At 56.6% G+C, this 22591-nt stretch overlaps 1 protein-coding gene across 1 annotated transcript in view; it reads right to left on the bottom strand.

The window, feature by feature from the left end:
• Nucleotides 1–22182, bottom strand: part of AGRN (agrin) — a 65569-nt gene extending 43387 nt beyond the window's left edge. The window contains exons 1-3 of the mRNA XM_075172398.1: nucleotides 22094–22182; nucleotides 20207–20254; nucleotides 654–869 (exon numbers count right to left, since the gene is read on the bottom strand). Coding sequence (XP_075028499.1) covers nucleotides 654–869; nucleotides 20207–20254; nucleotides 22094–22172 — 343 coding nt within the window. The 5' untranslated portion in view covers nucleotides 22173–22182. The remainder of the gene's footprint in view (nucleotides 1–653; nucleotides 870–20206; nucleotides 20255–22093) is intronic.
• Nucleotides 22183–22591: the final 409 nt, after the last annotated feature.

Raw genomic sequence — 22591 nt, forward strand, 5'->3', positions numbered from 1 at the left:
TAATTAGAGGAAGAGCTCAAGGAGCAATTTCCTCACTGATGAGGAAGGGCCGAAATTTATTTGCCAGCTTTTTTTGCTTTTTTCCCCCCTTTATTTGTCACTTTTTTATGATTATTATTTTAAATAAATCACTCGGCACTCTCTCCCCTCTGACAAGAGCCCCAGCAGGAGTGCCGGATGCAGATTTATTGCAAGCCAGAGCGCTGCGTGAGAGAAAGGTCAAGTTAATTTACTCTGAGATGAGGAGACTGGGGTCTCATTTACACAGCTCCTTGCTCACAGCTGGTGAATGCCAGGCTGGGGAAGGGCTTTCACCAGCCCACCCAGCCTGTGCATAAGCCTGGTCCCTCCAACTCCAACTTGTAGCCGTGGCAGACGTGACCCGCTCTGGGGAGGCAGTGTGGTGCAGCAGGCAGAGCTGCCCGAGTTCCCCAGTCTGCCACGCACCTCTTGAACGGCCTTTGGCCATCGGTTTGCCTGCTTATTAAACTGCCGATCACCAAGGCAGAGCTGGTGATTCTCCCACAGTGTCCCTTCCCACCAGACCTGTCCCCGTGCCCCAGGACATCACCAGCACCGCAGGGACGACATGAGCTCGGGCCAAGTCTCCCTGGCCTCACACGGTCGCCTCCTGAAAGCAGGAGGGCACTCACCACAGGGTCCCTTGCTGATGACTTTGATCCGTCTCTGCTGGTTGCACTGGGCCTTCTCCAGCTCACACTCGTTGCTGTAGGTGGAGTAATCGGAGCCACAGACAGGAGCCACCACGACGGGGCAAGCTGTCTTCTTGCAGACGCAGGAGGCCTGGGAGGGGTCGGTGGAGCTCCTCTCGCACACCGCCCCGAACCCGCACAGCATCCCTCGACAGGCTGTGGGCACAGACACGGAGAGACCGGTGAGCCACGGCTGCTCCTCTGCAAACAGGAGGGACGCAGACCAGCGCCCGTGCCTCTCCTACCTCCCCGGCAGAGCTGCCCACACCACCCAGGCTCGGGGAGGGGCTGCAGCCCTCCGGGGGCCCGGGACTGCAAGGGCAGGGCCAGCGAGAGGAGGATGCTCCAGGCACAGCAAGGTCCTTTCCCGGCTTAGGGCGAGGGTGTCATCACCTCGGCATCATTTCTCGCTGCCTGCCAGGAACCAGGCGGTTAAGTTGGGTCCTTCTCCAGGGATGCTTAGGGTGCATTTGAGGTGTAGGGGGGCCGAGCCAACCTTGCCAGAGCCACCCACCCCAAAGCCACGTGCCTGAGAACAAGGGTCTGTCCAGCGCAGGCAGGGAACGGCGCGAGGCAGCCAGGCTGCACCCCGAGTTCCCGTCTCCTGCCCGGAGCACGGGCATTAAGCAAAGGCACAGGTAACCTCAGCGCCTGCTCCATCGCGCCGGTACCATGCAGAGCAGACAGCACAGAGGCCACGGGGAAGGGCAGCATGGACAGCGGGGTCAGTAAAGCCTGTGACCCAGAGAAAGCCTCATCTGAAGGAAGGCTGTCCTGGAAGGCAGCACCCCCTTTGCCCTCAGGCACCGCACTACCATCCACGCTGGCTCTACCGCAGTCTCTCCTGAGTGATTGAGCCCTGTGGCCCTTTGAGAGCGGCCAGGTAAGGCAGGATACGTGCTAGGCACCTTCATCCCATGCAAGGACAGGGAGGGAAGAGGCTGGGCTACAGCATGGTCCAAAAGGAGCCAACAAAGCCATGCTCAGCCCTCTTGCCTCCTTTGTGCCCCTTCTCACTCCAGGCTGCCCATTCTGCTTATTGCCAGTCCTCCACACCACGACGTGTTTTCCGCAGGGAGGTGCCTCCAACCCCACTACAGACACGGAGGAGTGTCCCCAGGGCTCCGGAAAGCACTTGCTCTGCCCAGGGCCCCTCTGCTCAAGCCTTTGCGAGTCCTCCACAACATGACGTGTTTTCTGCTAACCAGCAAGAGAAAGGAAAGTCAAGGAATGGAGAAGAACATCCTCATCACCTCTCCCAGTGTGGGACAGGTTGTCCCACACGCACACACTGCTTTATTCATTGCCGTTTATGCAAAGCAGCCGAATCACGTGGCTGGTGTCTCTCTAAAGGAGATGCGCAAATCTCTTTATCACATCCACTAATCAGCCAGCACGGACCAGTTCAGCATTTGAATTGCTAATGCAGTAGGAAATGTAATTCTTCAGTTGGAGGAAGGAAGGGAGAGGACAGGTGTCTCCAGACTCAGGGGTCTGCAGGTGAGACAGCGAGAGCGAGAGATGCCAGAGCTTTCTGCCCAGTGGTCGCTGCCACGGGCACAGCCCTACACTCACCACTGGGCAGGTACGTACGCACCGCACACCCGCTGCACCACCCCGCGTGCACAGCCGCTGCGCCAAGTGCAGTGCCTGCACCGGCACCCGCCACACCGCTACTGCGCCCACGCGCAGCGGGCACCTCCGGGCACACCTTAGTGCCCCGCGCTCTCCTACGCTCACAGCATACGTTAGAAATGGAGACTGACCTACATGAGAGAAAGAGAAATCATAAAAGGCAAAATAAAATGCTCAAGAGCAGCTCATTTACACTTCAATTCCCGGGCGTTTGCCTTTGACTGCCTTAAGATTTTGCGCTCATATGTACAGCAACAATGCACCACTAAGAGACTCTCTTTCTCTCCTGCCCAATATCTAAAAGCAATTCATCATTTTTATGAAGCGCTCTGGATAGTCTCTCCTCCTCTTTCCATTGCTGCTCTCTCTCTCTCTCTCTCTCTCTCTCTCTTTTTTTTTTTTTAAAAAATGCAGATGAGCCTGTTGAGCTCTGAAATTAGAGGGTGCAGGGGAGGTGTGCAAGTGAGGAATGTGAAATGCAGGACAAGCGGGGATTCATCCCGTCCCCGCGCCCCGAGGCGCAGGTCTGCGGAGCAGAAGTGTAACTGTGTAGTGCATAATCAGCTGCCAGTCGCAGGGGAGGCAGAGATGGAGCTGTCTTAGCGACCAGACCTACGGAAAGGGAGAGGGAGAGGGAGACGGGAGACGGGAGAGGGAGAGGAGGCAGCAGGTGTGTGCAGCAGATGCGGGATGCAGAGCCAGCTTGGAGTGGCGTTCAAGCAGGCGCCTGCTCAAAGGCGAGGGGCGAGAGGTGCCTGTCTGAAGGCACTTGCCTTCAGGACACACCGGCCCAGGTTCAGCAGCACGCTTGCAGATAGGGAAACCAAGGTGGGAAGCGTGTCCAGGGTTTCAAAATCGGTGTCAGGGACAGCTCTCTCCTTTCTTGAGAACAGAGCTCTGCTGTTTTTGTCTTTTGCCTCAGAGTATGGGAAAGGAGCCTCACACATCCAAGGCGAGGGCTTCCGAAGTGAACGCCTGACCCAGGTCGGGTCCCCCCCAAACTGAGGAAGTTTTCAGTGGGACCCAATTCAGGGCAGCACCGAGCCCTTCAAAAACCCTGTCCTAAGTCACTTGTTGCTATTTTTGGGTGCATTTCCTTCCCACACGGCTCCTGCACCACCAACAGCACTTTTGCCTTCGGTCCCCTGCCGGCCGTTTCTCCTCCCAGGCCTCGCAGCACTCCGCCGCAGCCAGCCTGCGAAGCTGGCAGGAAAAAGCTTTCAGCACTGGACAGGACTTCTGAAGAAGTTAAAACATTGCTGATGGTTTTGACTCTTCTTCAAAGAAACTTTTTAAATTGTTCATTCCAATTTGGAGCCAAACTGGGTCTTGTCACCTTTTACGTGATCCTCCCTGTAATTGTTTTGCCTACATATATTTAAGAATCTCTTAATCTGAAGTGATAAAAACAATGGTAAATGACAAAAAGGCCACAAAGTATTATAAAGTTAGTTGGGTCAAGCCACGTAAAGAAAACTGATATTTTATCAGAACTGAAGTTTCAGTCTATCCTTGCCCCCAGAATCGTATTTCATAAACACATTAGGGACATAATAGGCCAATATGAGAACAAAAGAGATGATTCAAAGGGTATTTATTTACCTCCCGTTCCGCATCAACTGATGCACAAACAGCACCGGTGTTTGACGACGCCTTCCCACTCCCTGCCAACAAGCTCCGTCCCCGGGAGAGAAGCTCGCACGGCGCGGTGCCTCGGAGCTCATCCCGACTCAAGGGGATGGCCCGGCTGCCCCGCGGACGCCCGGGCAGGATGGAGAGCGGGGGTATGGCAGGGTGCAACCCCCAAACACCGTGCTGCAGTCCTTCCTGCAGATGAGGACCTCAGCTTCACTGAGTTTCCGCGATCAGGCCAAGAAGCAGACAAAGCAAGAAAGAAAAATGCTTCAAACTAGAAACAAATTGTGACAAGCAAATTGGTTGTTTAAGTTTCTTTCACTTCTAATCATCGCTGGTGCTACTGGTGAAGAAGCCTATTTGTTCACAGCAAATGATTTTGAAAACTCACCCATCCAATGCTGTGATGCAGTTGGATGATGCAAGCTCAGAACAGCAACAAGAACAAAACAAAATGCCTTAATTCCCCTGCCAGACTCAGGAGATGAAACAGGTTTATTATGCCTGCTAAGATGACTCAACACAAGAAGCTCTGCAAAGGATGAAATTCAGAGGCAGTTTCTTTCTTGCCCAACATCTCTCTCTCTCTTTCTTTCTCTCTAATTTCACCTGGGAGGATGCAAGAAGCGTAACCATCGCTGACACGGAGGGAATAAAAGCTGGGAAATCAGAAGCGAAAAGAAGAGGTTATCAGCCTAGCTCCAGGGTACTCAGCACTGACCAAGCCTTCGCATCCCGTTCCCCGTGCAGAGCCACTACAGACAGAACCGCTTTGCTCGCTGTGGGCAGAAGGCAGCAATAAGCAAGGCACAAAGCCTCTTGTCCTTACCCTTGTACACGACGGCCCGAATAAACTCCAGGCAGCAGATAGAGCGTACAGAAGTGCAAGGACCTGTACAGTGCGGGTAAAGACCGTGCTAGCAAAAGCACCCCACAAGCGGGGGGCTGCAGACTGCTCTCTGTTCTCAGCGCCGCTGCTGTGTCAGGCGCCCAGGGCCAGGCTCTGCTCTGCTGGGCGTCAGGCCAAGATACAACAAAGGGACCAGCCTTGCCTTCACGCTCCCGAGCGTGAGACGAGACGGGGCAGACAGGAGTGCGGAGACGGCGCTCGCCAGCATGGCAAGGAAATCGTCTACCTGCCCACCCGACTGGGACAAGCACCAGAGACCAGGGGTGCGCAGACGGACCAGGGCTCTGCCTGCCTGCTGCCCCTCTAGTGACACCTCCACAACATTACCAGGACAGCGACCATACGTTTTCCTACCAGCGTGCCTTCTCCACCACCCGACAGACGTGCAGGGCAGGGCTTTTTTGAGACCAAGCCCAAAGCCTGCCTTATCTACAGCAATACTGCAGCTGGAGGCTTTTGAGCCAGCTCTGACGGACGCCTCTGCAGGGCGGACACTGGAAGGCAGTGGTGAACCAGAGTCAGCGTGAGCTGGCAACAGATGGAGTCCCTGCTTGGGATGTTGGAGGCTGCAGCCTATTGTGCCTGTTCCCCGGCTGCAGAGGGGAGGTGGGATCTCTCAGCACTTGTTCAAGACTGTGCTTCAAAAGTGTCTACAAAGCACACGGCAAGGCTGTGCAGCAAGATCAGAGAGCAGACTGGATCTAAAGCGAAGCACGGCTCTGGTTAAATCATCTTAGTGCTGCAGAAACGAGGCGCAGCAAGGCATTTGGCAAACAATGAGAGCAGCACTTGTCTGGAGCAGAAAAAAGCTACAGCTAGGAGCTGACCTTTCCCAAACCTCCTGAGCCACCGAAGGTGAGGGAGAGAAACAGCTAAAGTGAGGTATCTATACAAGACTTGAGCAAGCTGTACAGAACAAAAAGGAGGGCTTGGGCTTATTGTAACCATGCTGAATACCAGCCAAGCCTCTCCATGTCTCTTAGCAGCACTGGAGCAGAAACAGGATAATAAATAACAACAACAATAATAATAATAAAAAAGTGCACTTGCTGGAGAGGAGGGGAAAAGCAAAAGGTATTGCTACAAATAATTCATGGTACCGTGCTTCCCGCCACAACTGAGTCAGCGGGGCTCCATGGGCGGACAGAGCAGACTCCTTTCCCTCAGCAGCCCCAGGCTGAGCCTGCACAAGCAAGAGAGGCTTTTAGAAGAGATCAAGGCTAGGGGAAAGACCTGACTGGGTTCAGAGCCTCCCTCCAGCTCAGATACGCTATGCTCTGAGGCTCTACCTTGCGTCCTGCAGTGACCGCCTGGTTCAGGGTAAAAAGCACAAAGGAACGCTAACGAGAGTTTCCCGTCCTCTGGCTAATTGGGGTAGGTGAGGGGCACACCGAAGCGCCCTGGCCTCTCCTCCGAACAGCCCAGAGCAGAGGAAGGTCAGGGCACTGCCGCAGCCTGGAGAACAGGCCAGGCGGCTGCATTCTCCAACAGGCAAGGGGAGCGTGTCGGGCAGCTCCCACCCCGCAACTGCTGGAGCCGTGGCTGGCCCCTGCCTGCCTGCCTGCCTGCCTGCCTGCCAGCCGCCTCCTGCGCCCCAGGGACGAGCAGATGGGGGAGCGAACTCGGGTGCACTCCGGTGTCCTTTTATTGCACAACCGCCTGCAGGGCAGACCGCGCCTGGCCCGGGGGCTCGCAGCGTGGGGTGTTCACAGCAAACGCTGGGGCGAGAGGGGATGGCTCCTCCCAAAAGGCAGAGGAGCAGGGGCACCAGTCAGGCACAGCGACCAAATGACAGAAGCCACCTATGGAAATGTCCTCCCCAGCCTGCCAGTGATCCTCTGGACCGACGCACGGGAGGCCAGGGTGGGATGCCTGCATCAGAGAACCACAGAGAAGAAAAGGGGAAAGGAGAGAGATGACAAGCTGAGAGGAGCCTCTGGGAGCCTATCTACGCTGGCAGCTGAAACTGAGGTGGGAAGAAGGAGAGTCAGGGTTGCAGAGCAATTCTTACTGCAGTCTGGGCCCAGAGCTGCTGGCGTTCATCAGAACCGAGCCACTCCTGCAGAAAGAAGAACGACTACCCATTGCACCAGGTGTAATGACACCGGTTCTGATCCAAGCCTCCCACCCCATCGATGACACTTCCTCAGGCAGCCCCTAATTAGCACCAGGGAGGGAGCGGGATGCTTCATTACCATGGCAGCTCCTGCCAAAGTTCAGCTCAGCATTTCCCCGAGCAGGCTGCGCGGGCACAGGTGGCTGGTACTCCACGAATAGCTGCCAGGGCAGATGGCACCAGCTCCACCTCCTCACGTCCAACAGTGCCTGCAGATGCCCAAAGCGGCTGGAAGGACAGCTGAGAACAGGACGGCTCCACTGGGGCCAACAGGGAGGGCCAGAGCCACCGCGAGGAGGGCTAGGAGCCGCTGAGGCTCCTCGCACGCAGCTCCGCTTTGCGGGGAGATGCGGGAGCTGGTGTGAGGCTGCAGGCAGCTCGGGGGAAGACTGCTGTTGAAGTAAAGGCCCCGCTTGAGCTGGGCCCAAGAGACCGGGCAAAACGAAGATGCTGCACAGCACACACACATACCGGCCCATTCTGGAGCACTCCCGGGCTGGAGCTGGCAAGATTCTTCTGCCAAGTGAGAGCCCGTGACAATACGTGTATGCAAGGGGCTTTCTCCGTGCCTCAGCAACCCCCTCTCTCCACCGTCCAACACACAGGCTTGCTCTGTGCCCTCCTTCAGTCCCCTGCATCCTAAAAAACGCAGCAGCCAAGGCTTCAAGTGGCGCGCTGCCCTCCCCAGCCTGGACCTCCACCTCTCTCCCAGCCGCCAGTTCTGGCCACGCTGCAATTTGCACCAAGTGCTCCAGGTAGAGCTCTTGGGTGAGCTTCTCAATCCACCCCAGCTTTCTTCCAAGCCTCCTGACCAGAGCAGTGAGGCCAGGCAGCAGGGAGACGGCAGCCGGCTGCAGGCAGGGAGGGTGGAGAGCAGCTTCAGCTTCCAGCTTCAGAGCTTCCAGCTTCAACTCCCCATCCAGTTCTGCGCCTTGGTTCTCCCGTTTACAAAAAATGCGGATAATAATAATCACCAAACCCCCAATGTCAGTAGATAAACAGCTCAATATAAGTAGTAGGGATTAATAACAAGCTGGCTTCGTCAAGTGCTTTGAGATCTTGATGTGAAGAGCTCTATCTAATAAGCCCCAAGCATTCACATTAAAATGTTTCTCCAGCTTAATAACAATAATCATAAATGTAATGTCAAAATTGCTCTTTTCAACTGTACAGAAAAGACAAAAATGCTACTGAAGCAGCTTGCTGATTGCTTATTGCACCCTGCCAGGCCCTCTGCAGCGCATGCCTGCCTGCCTGCCCGCCCCGCATTCCCCGCCAGCGCCCAGCCAGACAGCCGGACCACCGAGAGGAGCACCCGAGAGGGGCTCTGGTGGGCACACGGTTCCTCCCCCCCAGGACTGAAGCTTTTTCCTCGCCAGGAATCATGCCAAGGGAGGAGGAGGAGGAGGGCCCTGAACACCCAGAGAGGAGGAGGACGCCGGGAAAACGCGCAGGCGATTCCTGGCAGCTCCCCCCTCCCTAGCCTGCTGAAGGCAGAACGTGTGTTTGCCAGCCTGGACCCGCTCCAAATCCCAGGGGAGTCCGTCCCTTCTCCGAACGGGCAGAGAAAAACGATCAGAAAAGCACAGCCGGAAACTTAATTACAGTTCGTGAGTGGGAGATAGGAGAGTGGGATGTACCTGCTTTCATGGCTTAAAGCGTGTCCAGTGTCAGGAAAGGGGTAGGAGCGAGGAAAGGCTAACGACGCACGACGGCCACACTGCCATGCTGCAGACAGACACAGCCATGAACCCCTACAGCAAGGGCTGCAGGCAGGAGATGGAGAGAGAAAGTCACTTGTGGCAGCACAGCCAGGAAGGTTAGGGCAACCTGCACCTCTGGGGACCTGCTAGTAGCTGAACCGCTGGCACTGGGTATTCTTGTTCATAGGAAGAGCCTGGAAGGGAAGAATGAAGATGTCCGTGCTAAATGTGCAAGGTGGCTGCCTTTTAATCTAATGCTAATGGATTAAAAACCCTCGCTCTCTGGAAAGCGGTGGGTGCTCCCCTGTTAAAGCCATTTAAAGCAGACTGGACTGGGGAATATAAAGTGGAGGGCAGCCCCGAACTGGCTAGGCTGGGCAGCAGAGGGAAAAAGCTGTGACGCTCAAATACATCTTTTCAATCCCTAACGCGCACTGACGGGCACTGAGCTGACGTGCACCTCTGCGTCCCACCTACCACCATTCCCTGCTTGCTCCCCAAGGATGGGGAGGTCACTAGTGGGCCACTCTGATTTTTCCTGACTCAAATCCTGCCTCAGAGCAGTCACTCCTAAATATCTATGTTAGAGAGGAGAAGCCACCGTCACAGAGTAGCCAGAAGCCATGAAAAACGCTGGACAGCGCCCTTGGAGCCCAGCAAGCTCCACTGTTCCTCAGCCAGAAGACGAGAAGCACAAGCGAGGTAGTAGCAAGCAAGCACACGTAATAGCAAAGGGCGAGGGCACGTGCACAATAAACCCCACGGGCCGAGGTCGAGCCTTCCTTCTGGAGAAGGGGCAAAACCCCACCACGACAACCTAAGCAAGCCTGCCCTGCTGCCATCCAACACGTAAGGACACCGCTGGTGCGAAAGGTGGGGGAAGCAAGCGAAGAGCAGGGCAGAGCTTTTGGGGCTTCCTTGTGCCGAAAGGGCAGAGGGAAACGCAAGGCCCTGGGGACGGAGCCGTCCGCGTGTGTCAGGACAGCGAGGGCCGGCATTAATTCTGCATGAGCGCGAGGTGCCCGTTGCCATGGAGACCGGTGAGGCTGGCGCTCCAGCCGAGACTCTCGCCTCTGCACGTTTACTCCTCTTCCCGGGCCCACCCTCCCTGCCATCGCCATTAATTGCATCAGCCAGGGCGTGCTCGGAGGGGGAGAAGGAGCCGCCTGCCCTGCTCAAAGGCCTCCGCTGCGGGGCTGGGAGAGCCACACGCAGGCACCAGCGGCAGAGCTGGGGCGTCCACCCCACAGCCCTGGCCAAACGCCGCTCGGCACCTCCCGGCCACGCCGAGATCGGCACCCGCTCTCCCGGGAAAGAAACACAGAGCCGTCAGATCGCGTATCATTGACACCACGCTGCTTAACCCAGGCGCTTCTGCTTAGAGCCCCAACCCCTGGCACGGCCAGAGCAGCATTAGGGGCACGAGTCCTTGAGCCCCAGCTTTGCCCATCTTCACCCACTTTGTGCCCTGTCCTTACAACATGGGACAGTGACTTCGTGCAATGCCACTGACGTGGATCTGGAAAGCTGCAGGCAGCCCCACTGAGCAGCAGCAGGCCAGGGGCAAATGCTGGCTAAAGGCACTGCCAGCACCCCTGCATACACCACAGGCACCCCTGCATACACCCCTGCATACCCTCCAGGCACCACAGGGATGGGGAAGGCAGCACCCCCCACACTCATCAGCATTGTGCACATCTTTATTTCCACAGTTTAGCCACGGAGCTGAGCTCCGCTGCAGCTGCAGATCTGTGGTCCCCAAGGCCACAAGAACCTCTCCAGACCAAGTCCCCAAACCACTTAAAGTTTTGAAGCCAACATGTTCTAAGGATGGAGGGTCCTGAAGAAGCTGAGAGAATGGTAGGACATCCACCAACCAGTTTGGGAGCCTCTGTGACACTCGTGTCTCCAAGGACCTTGCTTGCACAGCTCTACACATGACAGAGATCTCTGGGAAACCAGGTATCTCCTCCCGAGACCACAGTGTGGTGGTTCAGCACCCCCAAACACACTCTGTGCTCCTGTGTCACACAGGGAGACAGCGAGGGGAAGCCCAGAAACGTAGTCGTCACCAGCCGCAACCTTTTACAGCCCAGCTGCCTGAAAAAACTCTTCACTTCTAAAAGCCACCATAAGTGAAATCTAACCTGCGAGCAGCAGCAGCAGAGCAGTCCCCACCCGGGAAAGGGCAGCCCAGCACCTCGCAGGGCTGACACCAGCGACGCGGGCAGCACGGGCCGAGGCAGACGAAGGAGGAGCGGGAGGAGAGCTGCCTATACAGTCTATAATTGGGGGTCAGGAGGGATGGGCAGCAAGGAAAAAAGTTGATCAGTTGGAAGATCTAAAAGCAAAATCACGTGCTGGAGGCAGAGAGATGGTAGTGAGCAAGGCGAAGGCGGTGCCGGGGGCGGGCAGGGCAGGGTGGAGCAGGGAGGAGTTGAAAGCATCATGTTCTTGGGTCTAAAACATCAAAGTCACTCTTGCAAATCAAACATCATCTTAAAAGACTCTCTCATTAATCTGTCACGAGCCCCCTGTGAGAGCGGCTCTGAGCAGACTGTCACGGCTCCTAAGCACTGGAAGAATTCATCAGCCTCCATCAGAGAGAGGAGCAGTTTGGAAACGCGCTCCACAAGGGATGCGAGCGAGAAGCCAGCCTCAGCAGCCGGCTCCCGCTGCCCTGCCTGCACACCCCAGCGCACACAGATCCCCCCAGCCTCACCACAGAGCAAGCGGCCAAGAGCAGGAATCTGCCCCGAGGAGCCACGCCGCAGCAAAACACCCAAAAGCTCAGCGCACACAAAGAGTGCACCCAGATGGGATGGCAGCCCGTACATAGCCCACGCGAGGGAGGGAGGCAAGGGCAAGAAAAAAAAATACTTGGATTGTTTTAACCTGCTCCCACCTGCCTGCAGAGGCCACGCTCTGCAAAACAGAGTGTTTACAAATCAGGGAGATTAGAGAGCTGAGCAAGGGAAGGAGGGCTGCAGCAGCCTCGGGAAGCCTGGAGGGAAAGACGGCTCCTCCCCAGGCAGTCCAAAGCCAGCGCTCGGCTGCACGGTCGGCAAAGCCAGCACACCGCCCTTTGCCAACCTTTCCCAGGCCCCTGGCTGCCGGGCACTCTGCAAGGTCTACTCACGCTCTTTGCAAGGAGCTTGCTCGTACCCTGGGGGTCTCAGCCAGCTTCACGCCTCCCGCTGTCCTTCGCTCTCCCTCTGCGCTTCATAAGAAGTATTAAACACAGCGAGCGCGTCCCTAAGCCACAGGGTCTGCGCTAAGCCCGGCCTCCCCTCGGCTGCACGCTGCCTCCCACCGCACAACAGCGAGACTCCTCGTGTCGCTGGGACTTGGAGCATGTTCCTATAAAACCAACGGTCGCTGTGGCAAGAAAGCCTCTGCCATAGCACAGCGCCGGGCAGCATTTGCAGTGGGCTAACTCGGGAGCTGGTAGTGATGCACTCGCTCTCTCTGAAAGGTATCACGCACCAACTTCAGCATGGCACGGCCAAGGGGAAGAAAAGACAAAGCAAGACAAATGCTGTTTCTTTGTCACAACGCCAGAAGGATAGTCTTGGGAGACGTGAGGCAGAGATGTGGGGAGAGTGAGGCAAGCTTGGCGATCTGCAACCTTAGTAAGGACCTGATACAGGGAAAAACAGGAACACCTTAGCTGTTCTCCCATCTACTCCTTCTCTAAGCCACGTAACATGAAAGTGCATAAATTGATCCCCAAGAGAAAGCTCAAACCTCACTGTAAATGGAGAAGAAAATGCTCTCAAGAGATCAAAAGTGGTGTCTAATAACTGCTGCTACCTTATCTACCGCTCAGCTTTTGAGGAGCTATGTTTAGCATCTCTCCTCTCTCCAGAGCAACCCTGAAGCAGTCTGAGCTGGTTCGGCTGAAGCACACTTTGCTGCGGTGCTCAGGATGCGGACCGCAGGCAGGGAAGCCGTCGCTCCCACTGCGGCAGCAGGCAAGAAAGCCAGGCTGGGCCGTGGGGCGAGGGCATGGGGATGAAGCTCCACAAGCAGACCCCAGCCCTGGTTCCCGAGCTGTTGCCTCACTGCCATAGGGTGCAAATATGAGCAAGAAAAAAGGAAGGGGAAGCCAAAGACCTAACCACAGTGACTTCAGTGCAGGACCCCCTGGGCCAGCTAGGGGACAGCCAGCTTCACCCTGGAGGCATGAATTGCCCAGGATCCTGGGGCAAACAGAAGAGCACCCGGGCCACCCCCATGCCCGAGGAGGCAGTGGGTGCAAGCAGCAGTGCGGTAGGTCAGCGTTTCAGTCTGTGCTGCAACAAAATCTTAGAGAAGAAGTAGGCACTATGTAATTAAAAGGGAGCAGCTGCTGAGAAGGCTGGTACAAAAATTTCACCTTGTGCAGAGAGAGTGATTTTTTTTCTGTTCCGTGATGTGTGACAAGACTTCCCGCCATGCTCCGATGCTCCCAGTCCCTCCTCGCTCAGCAACGCCAGCCTCGGCTCAGCCACCCACCGGCTGACACAGCCAGAGATGCAGAAACACCGCCACCGCTCAACGCTGCCGGAGCCAGCAGCCGGCTGGGCTCTGCCCGTCTGCCTCGGGGACAGGCCACCCCAGTGCCACACGGCGGGGCGCGAGGCGTTTGGGCGAGGGGTGCAAACCTCTCCCTGCTCCCCACCATGCTTCTCCGCACGTGGCCTCGGCAAAGGAGTCGTTCCTCAGCACAACGGGGCTTGTGGAGGGAATACTGACAGCACAAGCAAGCAGGACAGTATCCCCGCTGAGCCGCCGTGGCCCCGGGGCAGCCCGTGCCCCAAACACACGAGCCTCCATGGAGCACCCCTTCCCCACACACGCCTATTCCACTTCTCGACACAGAGAAGAGAGGCCACGGCAGCCCAGCAGCCACTGTGGGCCTGCAAGGAGCACCAGTAAGGCTTAACGTCAGCCCCGCTGTCCGTCAGCATTTGCTAGGTGGGGAGCTGACATGGGTGGACGTGTACCCTGAGGCCGTAGCGAGATGGATTACTGCTGGAGCGGATCGCTTTCCCTGCTCCTGCAAGTCAGCTCCTGACATTTCAAACCGCACGTGCGGGGGAGAGCTGGGAAAAGCATGGGTGCGAAAGGAAGAGAGCGTGGGGAGGTCAGAAAAGACCAAGGGCTGCAAAATGCATCTGCGGGCAGACAAAAAAAAGACAGGTCTGCAACACCTGCCCATTCTACTAACCGAGATCAGCCCTGCCACGAAGCCTGCGCTATGAATTCATTTTGCAGCATCCAAGTCTTATATTGGCTTGTGTCAAAAGAGAAATAGGCTGGGATTAGCAGCCAAAGCCAGCAGGGTGTTCCAAGTACCACCACGCATAAAGGGAACAAAATTGAAAAGCTTGTGTTTTATTTTAAGTTATATTTTCACGGCTCTCTTCCCAGGGCGGTTGAGTGTCCCCTCCCCTGTCCCCCTGAGCAGGCACAGAGCTGCCCAAAGAGCCACCTGGCTCCTCTGAGAAACTAAAAACCCGAGGCTGCCTCCCAGTATTCTCTCCACCAGGGACTGGAGAAGGAAGGGCTCAGCGTGAATTTGGCAGCGGGAGCAGGGTACGGACAGCACACGCGTCTCCCGAGGTGGGGGCCAGCCCCAGCCTTCTCCCTGCCAAGGCACTGCAAGGTTTAACTGTGGGCAGCACGCACAACTAGGCAGAGCAGGCAAGAACTAGGCAGAACACGACTTCTAAGCCCAAGTTATTTCCCCCTCACTACATCTTTGCCAATAGGTTACTGGCCAGAGGAAGCTGTTCATCAGAATTACAGGATGTTAATTAAAAAGGATCAAATAAAAGGAAGGAGCATCTTTTCCTGATGAAGTATCAAACAGGAGGAGTGAGACCAGGACCTCTGATACGCGGCTGCTGCTCAGGCACAGCCAGTGCTCTGTGTCGAAGAGCACCGCAGCCCTGCGCAGCCCGGTTACGCCTCTCCCGGGGTGTCCCCTCCTCAGCTGCCCCAACACGCAGGCACAGGGCTGGAAGAGAGCAGAGAGGTCGTGAAACACCACTTCCCCACACCACTCGGCTGTCCCTAGCAGAACGGTCCCCTTTGCAGGGCGGCACGGCACACGCACCCTCCAGGCTCTCTTGCTGCCTCAGCACAGCCGAGGCAACACTCAGTCTGCCCAAACTCATCGAGGCATCTACAGGTGGGGAGTATGTCCTAACATCCTCCCGGCACAGATCAGATGCTCCGTAACGCGCGGCACCGTTCGCATCCCATGAAGGCAGAGACGGCCGCCAGCAGGGACGCGGAGAACCGGTCCTCGCAACGCTGCAGGTGGCTGTCTCTCTCTCCATGGCAGAGGGGACGCTACCTGGAGAGGGAGGGCTGAGGGAGCTGGACCTTATGAGGCAAAGCCGTAACAGCGTGCTAAAGAGAGGGCATCCAGCAGCCAGGGGAAAGACAATGCCTAGGACTGAGAGCATCGTAGGATTAATCCGCTAACCGATTTCCTATGCAGACTTGAAAAGCCACCTGCACCAGCATTTTCTCTGCCTAACTCCATGCCTGGACCAGTTCTGCAAACGCTGTATTTATGGGGCTGCCAGGCACAAGAAAGCATTTTTCCAATATTTAATTTCTCATGCGTCACTGCTGCTTTTATGCATTCATAAATAAGCATTTAGCGCTGCTCCCTTGGCCTGGTGCGACGGCTTGGGCCAGCATCACTCTGTCCATGCTCGCCAAAAGGAAATGTCCAACCCTCTCAGCCTTCTCGGATGTTTCCAAATCCAGCAGAGACAGGACCCACAGCTGGTTGGTGCCATTGACACATCTGCAAAGGTGCATGGATGCCAGCAAAAGGGCTGGCTCCCACCACCCTGGCGAGCTACCATGACTCTCCCCATCCATGAGGATGCTTGCTCAAGACAGGCTGAAGCAACTTATAGCTCCGAGATTAGGACATGCTCCTAGGCTTGATCCAGAAAGCTGTTGGGGCCAGCAAGAAACCCAAACCTGCCAGACCAAAGAGCTGGTGATAGCGAAAGGGGCGAAACAGGCTGCCCGAGCCTGTGCCACATCAAGAGGGCTTCCTTCTCCCTAGCAGGGCTAGGAGAGCAGCACGGACGGAGAGCACTGCCCGGACCCTGCCAGGGAGGCCCCAGCTGCAGCTTACCCCGCACTGCTCCGCTCTCAGCCCCTCGCCTCTGCACCGGGGATCGGGAAGGAGGCTGGCCCGCACCAGGAACGGGAGCAGAGCGTGTGCGCAGGCACAGTCAGAGCCAAAAACTGCCACCAGCGAGGCAGAGCCGTGCTCTCCTCCCCTGGCTCCCACGTGAGCAGGACAGCTCTGTGTCCTGCTTGCTGCTCTCGGCTGCGGAGCTGTTGGCTGTGCCGTCGCACTCCACGCAGACCTCGCTAACAAGTACCCCAGCCGAGAGGGCTTTCTGCACCCCTGCAGAGCACCCGGTGGGTGGCAGGAAGAGGAGGGTGTCAGGGAGAGAGGGATGACGGGGAGGTGACCCCAAGAGCCCAGTGCCTCATCCTATTGATCCACCTGAGCAGCCCACCCAGCTCTCACCAGCCTGGCTTCACAGCTCCGAGAGGGCTTATTGTTCTCCCTGCCCTCCGCAGAGCAAACAACAAAACCAATCTTGCCTCCCGCACGCGACTCCGCCAAGGGATGCTGCAAACAAACAGAAATCAAACCTCTCATCACAGATGCTGCAAGAACAAGGAGAGGTGAGGAGGGACCCTCCAGATCCTCCCCCACCATTTATTTCACCCTAGGGGATGCAGGAAGGCACAGCCCACCCTGCCTGCCCCCTGCACCGCACCTGCCAACCCCCCCTCCAGAGCACCCCTGCCCTGGGGGGCCGCAGCTGAGCCAACATCCGCCCCCTCTCCAGCTCCCCGCGCAGACACTCCCCAGCTCCTGCCTACCGCTGATGAGAAAGGAGAAGAATTAGCCAGCTTGGGTGCCACGGGCCAGTCCCTCAGCTGGGGAAAAGGCAACAGCCTTCATGGAGCACTGCATTTAAGTCAGCCAGGCCTTAAGACTATAAAACTTAACAATCCCCTGCCCGGCTGCGGGAATGCCAGCGGCGTGGGAGATTTGGGAGAAAGTGGTGAGTTAAGAGCATTAATGGCTTTGTTTTGAAATGAAGCAGAGATCACTCTATAAATCAATGTGTGGCTGAAGAGTTTTCTAGGGTAGAAATCGGTATTGGAAGAAATGGAAGAGATAAACAGCACACGAGTGCTAATTAGAGACACCTCCCGGCTGGCTAAGTCTTTCATCGCTGGAGCACCAGGGGAGCGGTCGTGGCTGCAGCACCTTTCGTCTATGCAGGACAGGGTTTTTACAGAAAAGATGCCTGAAGTGCGAGAAACCACTTCCTTCAGACAAAAACTGAGGTCTGACATTGCCAGGGCAGATGATGATTTCTGTCTAGCTTTGCACCACCGTTTGGAAAGGGAAAGGACCACAGCAGCGTTTCCAGGGAGAAATACCAAGTTGCAGTTCCTCAGCTGGTACCGGTGGGCAGAGATCTGTTGGTTCATGGCACAGGCTGCCAGCTGGTGGCAACCCGCTGCTCGCCACAGAGCTCTGCAGACTTGTAGAAGATGAGGATCTGGCCCAGAAGATAAAGAGGTGACAACCCTCAAGAAGCCCAGCTGAAGAAGAAGCAATCGAGGAGCCCTGCTGTGCTTGCCACTGGCAGTGTCACACTCTCGTGCTGGGACACAGCCCCTACCCCAGAGCGCCTGCCGAGACCCACCGAACCCTCACCTGCCGCCTTTGTCACGCCACCAGGTACCACCTGGAGAAAGGAACACGGTGCAGCGAGGCAGAGACCCTCCCCTGCCTGTCCCCCTCAGATGCTGGTTAGGGGAAGGGAGAAGGGTTCGGCGGCTCCCCAACCAGCCCTCCCCAAATAGGTCTGTCGGTCGGACAGCCGGGCACAGCTCTCGCTAGCATAACACCTTGTCCCACCAAAGCCACCCTGAGAGCAAGTCTAGGACTGGAGAGCCGTGGCCCTCGCCCAGCAAACCTCAGCCAAATCCCAGCAGTTTACAAGTACAAGCGTGGCCCCGTCTAAGTCGGTGGACTGTGCACAGGACCAGAGCCACGTCTCCAAGGCAGCTCAGGCGATGAACACTTCCAGTCCCTCCAGCACAGCAGAAGCACCAGGGACCAGCCCCTTCACCCCAGGGGGGGACCTCTTCCCCATGCCCCGAGCTCCCCTCTGCCCAGAAATGCTCCCCCAAGACGACACGAGGCATTTGCACCGTATTAGACTTGCAAAAGGAGGTGCCTCATTTGGCAACCCACCAAGGGTGGTAGTTTTCCATCTCCTGTGGGGACCAGAGATCTTTTGGAGTATGTCATCTGGATGGGCTGGGCTGCTAATATTTTGGAGCCCTAAGCTAGGAGTTACACCTACGTTCCTTTTTATTTTTGCTTTAGATGTCTTCTCTGGTCCAATTATAGATTAATCACATTTTATCTAGCATCCGTTTCTCCCCCGCCTCCTTCCCCACCCCCATCAGAGAAGGAAAGAAAGAAAGAAACAAATGTGTTATTAATTGGCTGCTGTTTTCTGCTGCGTTCTTATCTGTCCACGTGAAACTAGGGAAGACGGGGAAGGTGACTGAAGAGCCTGCAAGCAGAAAGCAGGGTATTTTAAGCCTGATTTTCAGAGAAAACAAAGCTCCTATGATGACATTATCTGAGCACATGCTTGCCTGCCTGCATCCAACAGCTTTTCAAGCCATTGACTGATAACAGCATGGCCTCAAAAACCAAAGTTCCTACAGGTCTGTGAAACTGGAAGGCTTTAGTAAGCCCAGAGAAAAGGTGTGAGGTGCTGGCGAGTACACTGCTCATCAGACACCAGCGAATCTATAGGTAAGAGACAATCCATAGGCGAGGGCCAGAGGTCCAGGGAAAATGCAAGTCCATAGGAAATCCAGGTGCTGTCCCACTGCTCTGCCAGGGAAGGACCAATAACTCTGGAAGAGGACAAGGAAAGCACCATACTGCCTCATGACTCGCAAGGTGAAAATTTGGAGGTGGGCAGGGAATTGTTAGGAGGGCCCAGAAACAGAAACCTGTAGGACCCAAGCAAGGACGGGAAAGAAAGGAGGGCTGCGTTACAATCCCCCAGAATTTACATCCCCATACCCTTTCTGGCCAGGGCAGTGGAGATATCTGATGTCCAGCTGGACACCAGCTTCCATTTTGCTCTTGATGCTGAAAAAGCTGAAACCTTTTGCCAGCTGGAGCACAAGCCCAACAGATTTTTTGGTAGCATTTATACAGTGTTAGTAGCTGACTGATCCAAGACTGGATGGGCTGGGATGATTCAACTTTGGCTGCACAGCAGAAGCAGTAATTTAATGAACAGCCAACAGCATCTCAGCAACCTCTGCTAGCCTCAAAAATCACCTCTCCCTGACCTGCTCAGCCCACATCCCACGTACTTGCACCAGAGAGGTTCCTACCTGCTTTGTGCCCATTTAACCTCCTGCTGCCACGAGCCAGCATGAGCTACTCCAGTCCTTTCCCAGCAAGACCAAGACCTGCTAAGGCAGCGGAGAGTCCCAGGGAAACACCGCGTTCTGCATCACTCGCTGAAGAGGCATCCCTCTCTGCTTGGCCCACGCCTGCTCTCAGGGCAGGGTGTGGGGCGGCAGGGAGGACGTCTGCTGCCCAGGCCACAGCGAGATGCAACCTCGAGCTCCAGGCCCCACAGGCTGAAACTAGTCACCTCCCTCACTGTCCTCCCCTGGGTTGCTCTGATGCTACACCAAAAAAACGGAGGGACCAAGGGAGGCAGAACACTGTTTCCGGCTATTTCCTCAGGCTAACAGCCCATCACCTTCTCGTGGTCTTTCCTTCACCTCGACTCTGCCACGTACCATGGGCACACATGCCATTTGCCTTTTTTTTTCCCCTGCTCTGTGCTTGCAGAGCAGCAAGCCTTTCTGCACCTCCTTCTGCTTCCCCCCTCCTTTTGCCAACATCCAGGAAGACCCTTAGGGGACAAACACAGAACAGCCACTGGATTCAACACTGCTGCTTTTAAGGATGAGGTCCCTTTCTCCAGTCTCTTCCCTTCCACAGATGAACCAGGAAAGCCCTGCAAACTGCTGGAGCACAGGGAAGATCCCATCTCCCCTTACAGCCCGTCCCCACCTCCACCACAACCACCCGGGAAACCCTCTGCAGAGAAAGAGCTGCTGTGCCTCCCCGGGAGCAACAAGGGACAGTGGCTCTGCCCTCCCTCCTCGCCCCGGAGGGCCATGCTCCTGCATCCCCAGGGCGGGGGCGAGGGCAGGGCGCGGGCGCGATGCAGTACTGCTCCGGGCACGGATCTATTCTGCAAAATAGATCACTGGGTCAGGAGGCACTGCTCCACCGTCGGCTGCGGGAAGGACGAGAGGCTTAAGCCATTTGCTCTCAAGTGCATCCTGAGCACAGGAACCGAGCTCCAGCAAGCGACCGTGTACTTACCATCTCGCGGCGTCGGCGGCGTCTGAGTAAAATAACTATTGGGCTTGTCTGCAAAGAAATAAAAAACAAGGGGCTATCAGCAGTTCCTTTTTGCACACTCTCCCCTCCTCCTCCCAGACCTCTGTCCACAGCTCCCCAGCGGCTTTTGGGCCGGCATTTCATTCCTTCAGCACGCAAGAAGGCACCGAATCCCAGGGAACGCCCGGGAGGTCCTGTAGCAAGAAAGGAGCAGCAGGAACAGGAGCCAGGAGCCCCGGCTCTCCCACCTGTATCGATGGAGCATCTCTGGCTTGGGATGTGGCAGCAGCCCTCTATCTGCCTGGCAGGCTGGGGCTTGCCTCAGCCCGTTGTGTGCCATTTCACCAGGGCTGCGATGCAAATCACGCTGGGTATCACCTCGCACACATGCACCCACCTGGGCGCTGTATCACCAAGTCATTTGGGTTGGGTGGGACAGCAGTGGGGAACGCTGCAGCCGCCGGGGCAAGAAGGCAAAAGGTGGGAGAAAGGGGTAGCCTGGGGCAGCAGGAGGTGAAAGCTCCCATAGACATGACCGCAGGTCCCAGAGCAAGGCAGCACAGCCTCGCCACCAGCCAGCCCTCTACGTTTGAGTAATCCCTGATTAAGCAGGGGGGCGAGAATAGTTCCACTCAGGCAGTTGGCTCTACAGACCCTACCATCCTGAGTGGGAAACACCCTAAAGCCAGTATCAAACTGGGCTCTGCTCTCTATTAAGTGATGTGCCCAGGGCAGCAAAGCCAGGCTGTGGCAGAGGGCACACCGCTCCTTACTGGCCAGGGTCTTTCTCTACCATCGCCTGGGCCCTGCTCCCGCCAGTGCTTTTTCAAGGCATTCATATGTTTTCCAGTTTTCCACAGCTTTTCTCTAACTATGCACACAGCAGGGGAAGCAGTGCATCCCAAAGCTAGGCTGGAGGATTTGCCTGCCCTCTAAAGGTTTTTCTCACAGCAGGTGTTTGACACTTTCCAGCATCAAGGAAGTCAAAGACATCGCTGCATGATGGAGTCCTCCTCCACAGGCTGCGCCTAGAGAAAGCCAGGCTTTGGGAGGGTGAGCACCTGTGCAAGGATGAGGCAACAGAGCACAGTGCCTAGAGGAGCGGGCAATACGTGGATGTACCCACGCCCAAGTGTGCCATCTACTCGGCCACACCAGGGATCAGATCAACAGCCTAACCTCAGGGAAAACTCCTTCGTCTTGCCCCAACCCTCTGCTGATTCTTCAGAGCAAGAGAGCGTATAGAGAGCAGGGGTCCTGGAGCAACCTAGGAGACACATCTCCCACCCATCGCCTATAGCGACAGGGCCCCAAGGTTCAGCAGTTTGCTTGTAACAAGAGAGCAGCAGAAGTCCCTGGCCAGGGCAGGGCTCATAGGAGCCCATCTTTTGCCCCTCAGCCCCGCTGAGATCCCCACCTCCTAAATGGACTGACTGCATCCCCCCCAGGAGCATCACCCACACTCAGACCTCAAGCAGCAGGTCGGGAGATACAGTATTGGGGGCGGGGGGGTGGGAAATGGGACATGGGACACAGAAGGTGCTGGCGCAGCTGAGAGCATAAGCGCACCGTGCACGGTGGGGAGCTGGGGCTGGCCCACGCACGCCCGCCTTGGCAGCTCCGCTCTGCAGTTCTGGGCCAGCATCATCTCAGGGCAAAGTCAGGTAGAGCTGCAGAGTGGGCTGTCGCCTCCCCAGCTTCTCCCAAAACAGCAGCAGGCGAGCGATGAGCGCCCAGGCGCAGGGTGAAGCCCAGCCGGCGGCTGGCAGTGTTGGGAGGGCTGCCCCCACGCCAGAGCCCCGGCTCACCGGCTGACCTTACTCCTGCCTCTCCCTCCCCTGCTCCTCCCACGCGCCCGGGGACACCTACAGTTGTTGAGGAAGAGCAGCACGGCAAATCCCAGCGTCGAGGTGGCCAGGAGGATGAGGCAGATGTTGCACGGGATCATGAAATATCGCACCACCAAGGAGACCTTGTGCTGGTACATCCGGTCCCGCTCCAAGGCCCCCGGCGCCATGGGGTACTGGCAAGCCGTCATGCTCGGCCGTCACGCTGTGGGCCAAAGCTCAACCCGCTGACGACCCATCCGAGGCGGCGTAGCCACAAGGTTCACATAGATCCCTCTTCCCCCCCTCCCCAGTCGTCTTCGGCAGCCGCAAGACCTAAGTTTTCCCAGAAGTTCCCATCCTCCACTCGCAGGAGGGCAGGGGGGGCCAGGGGCACCTTCAGGAGCAAGAGTTTGTCCCCACATCTGCCATCCCAGAGGCACAGCCTAGGGGTCAGGTCCGAGCCCGCTCCAGAGGGACACCCACAGTCCTGTGCTCAAGCAATCCCTCTTCCAGCCCGGGAGGTGTCAATCCACACCGG

Source organism: Calonectris borealis, chromosome 23 (genome assembly GCF_964195595.1).
Source record: "Calonectris borealis chromosome 23, bCalBor7.hap1.2, whole genome shotgun sequence".
NCBI classification, from domain to species: domain Eukaryota; kingdom Metazoa; phylum Chordata; class Aves; order Procellariiformes; family Procellariidae; genus Calonectris; species Calonectris borealis.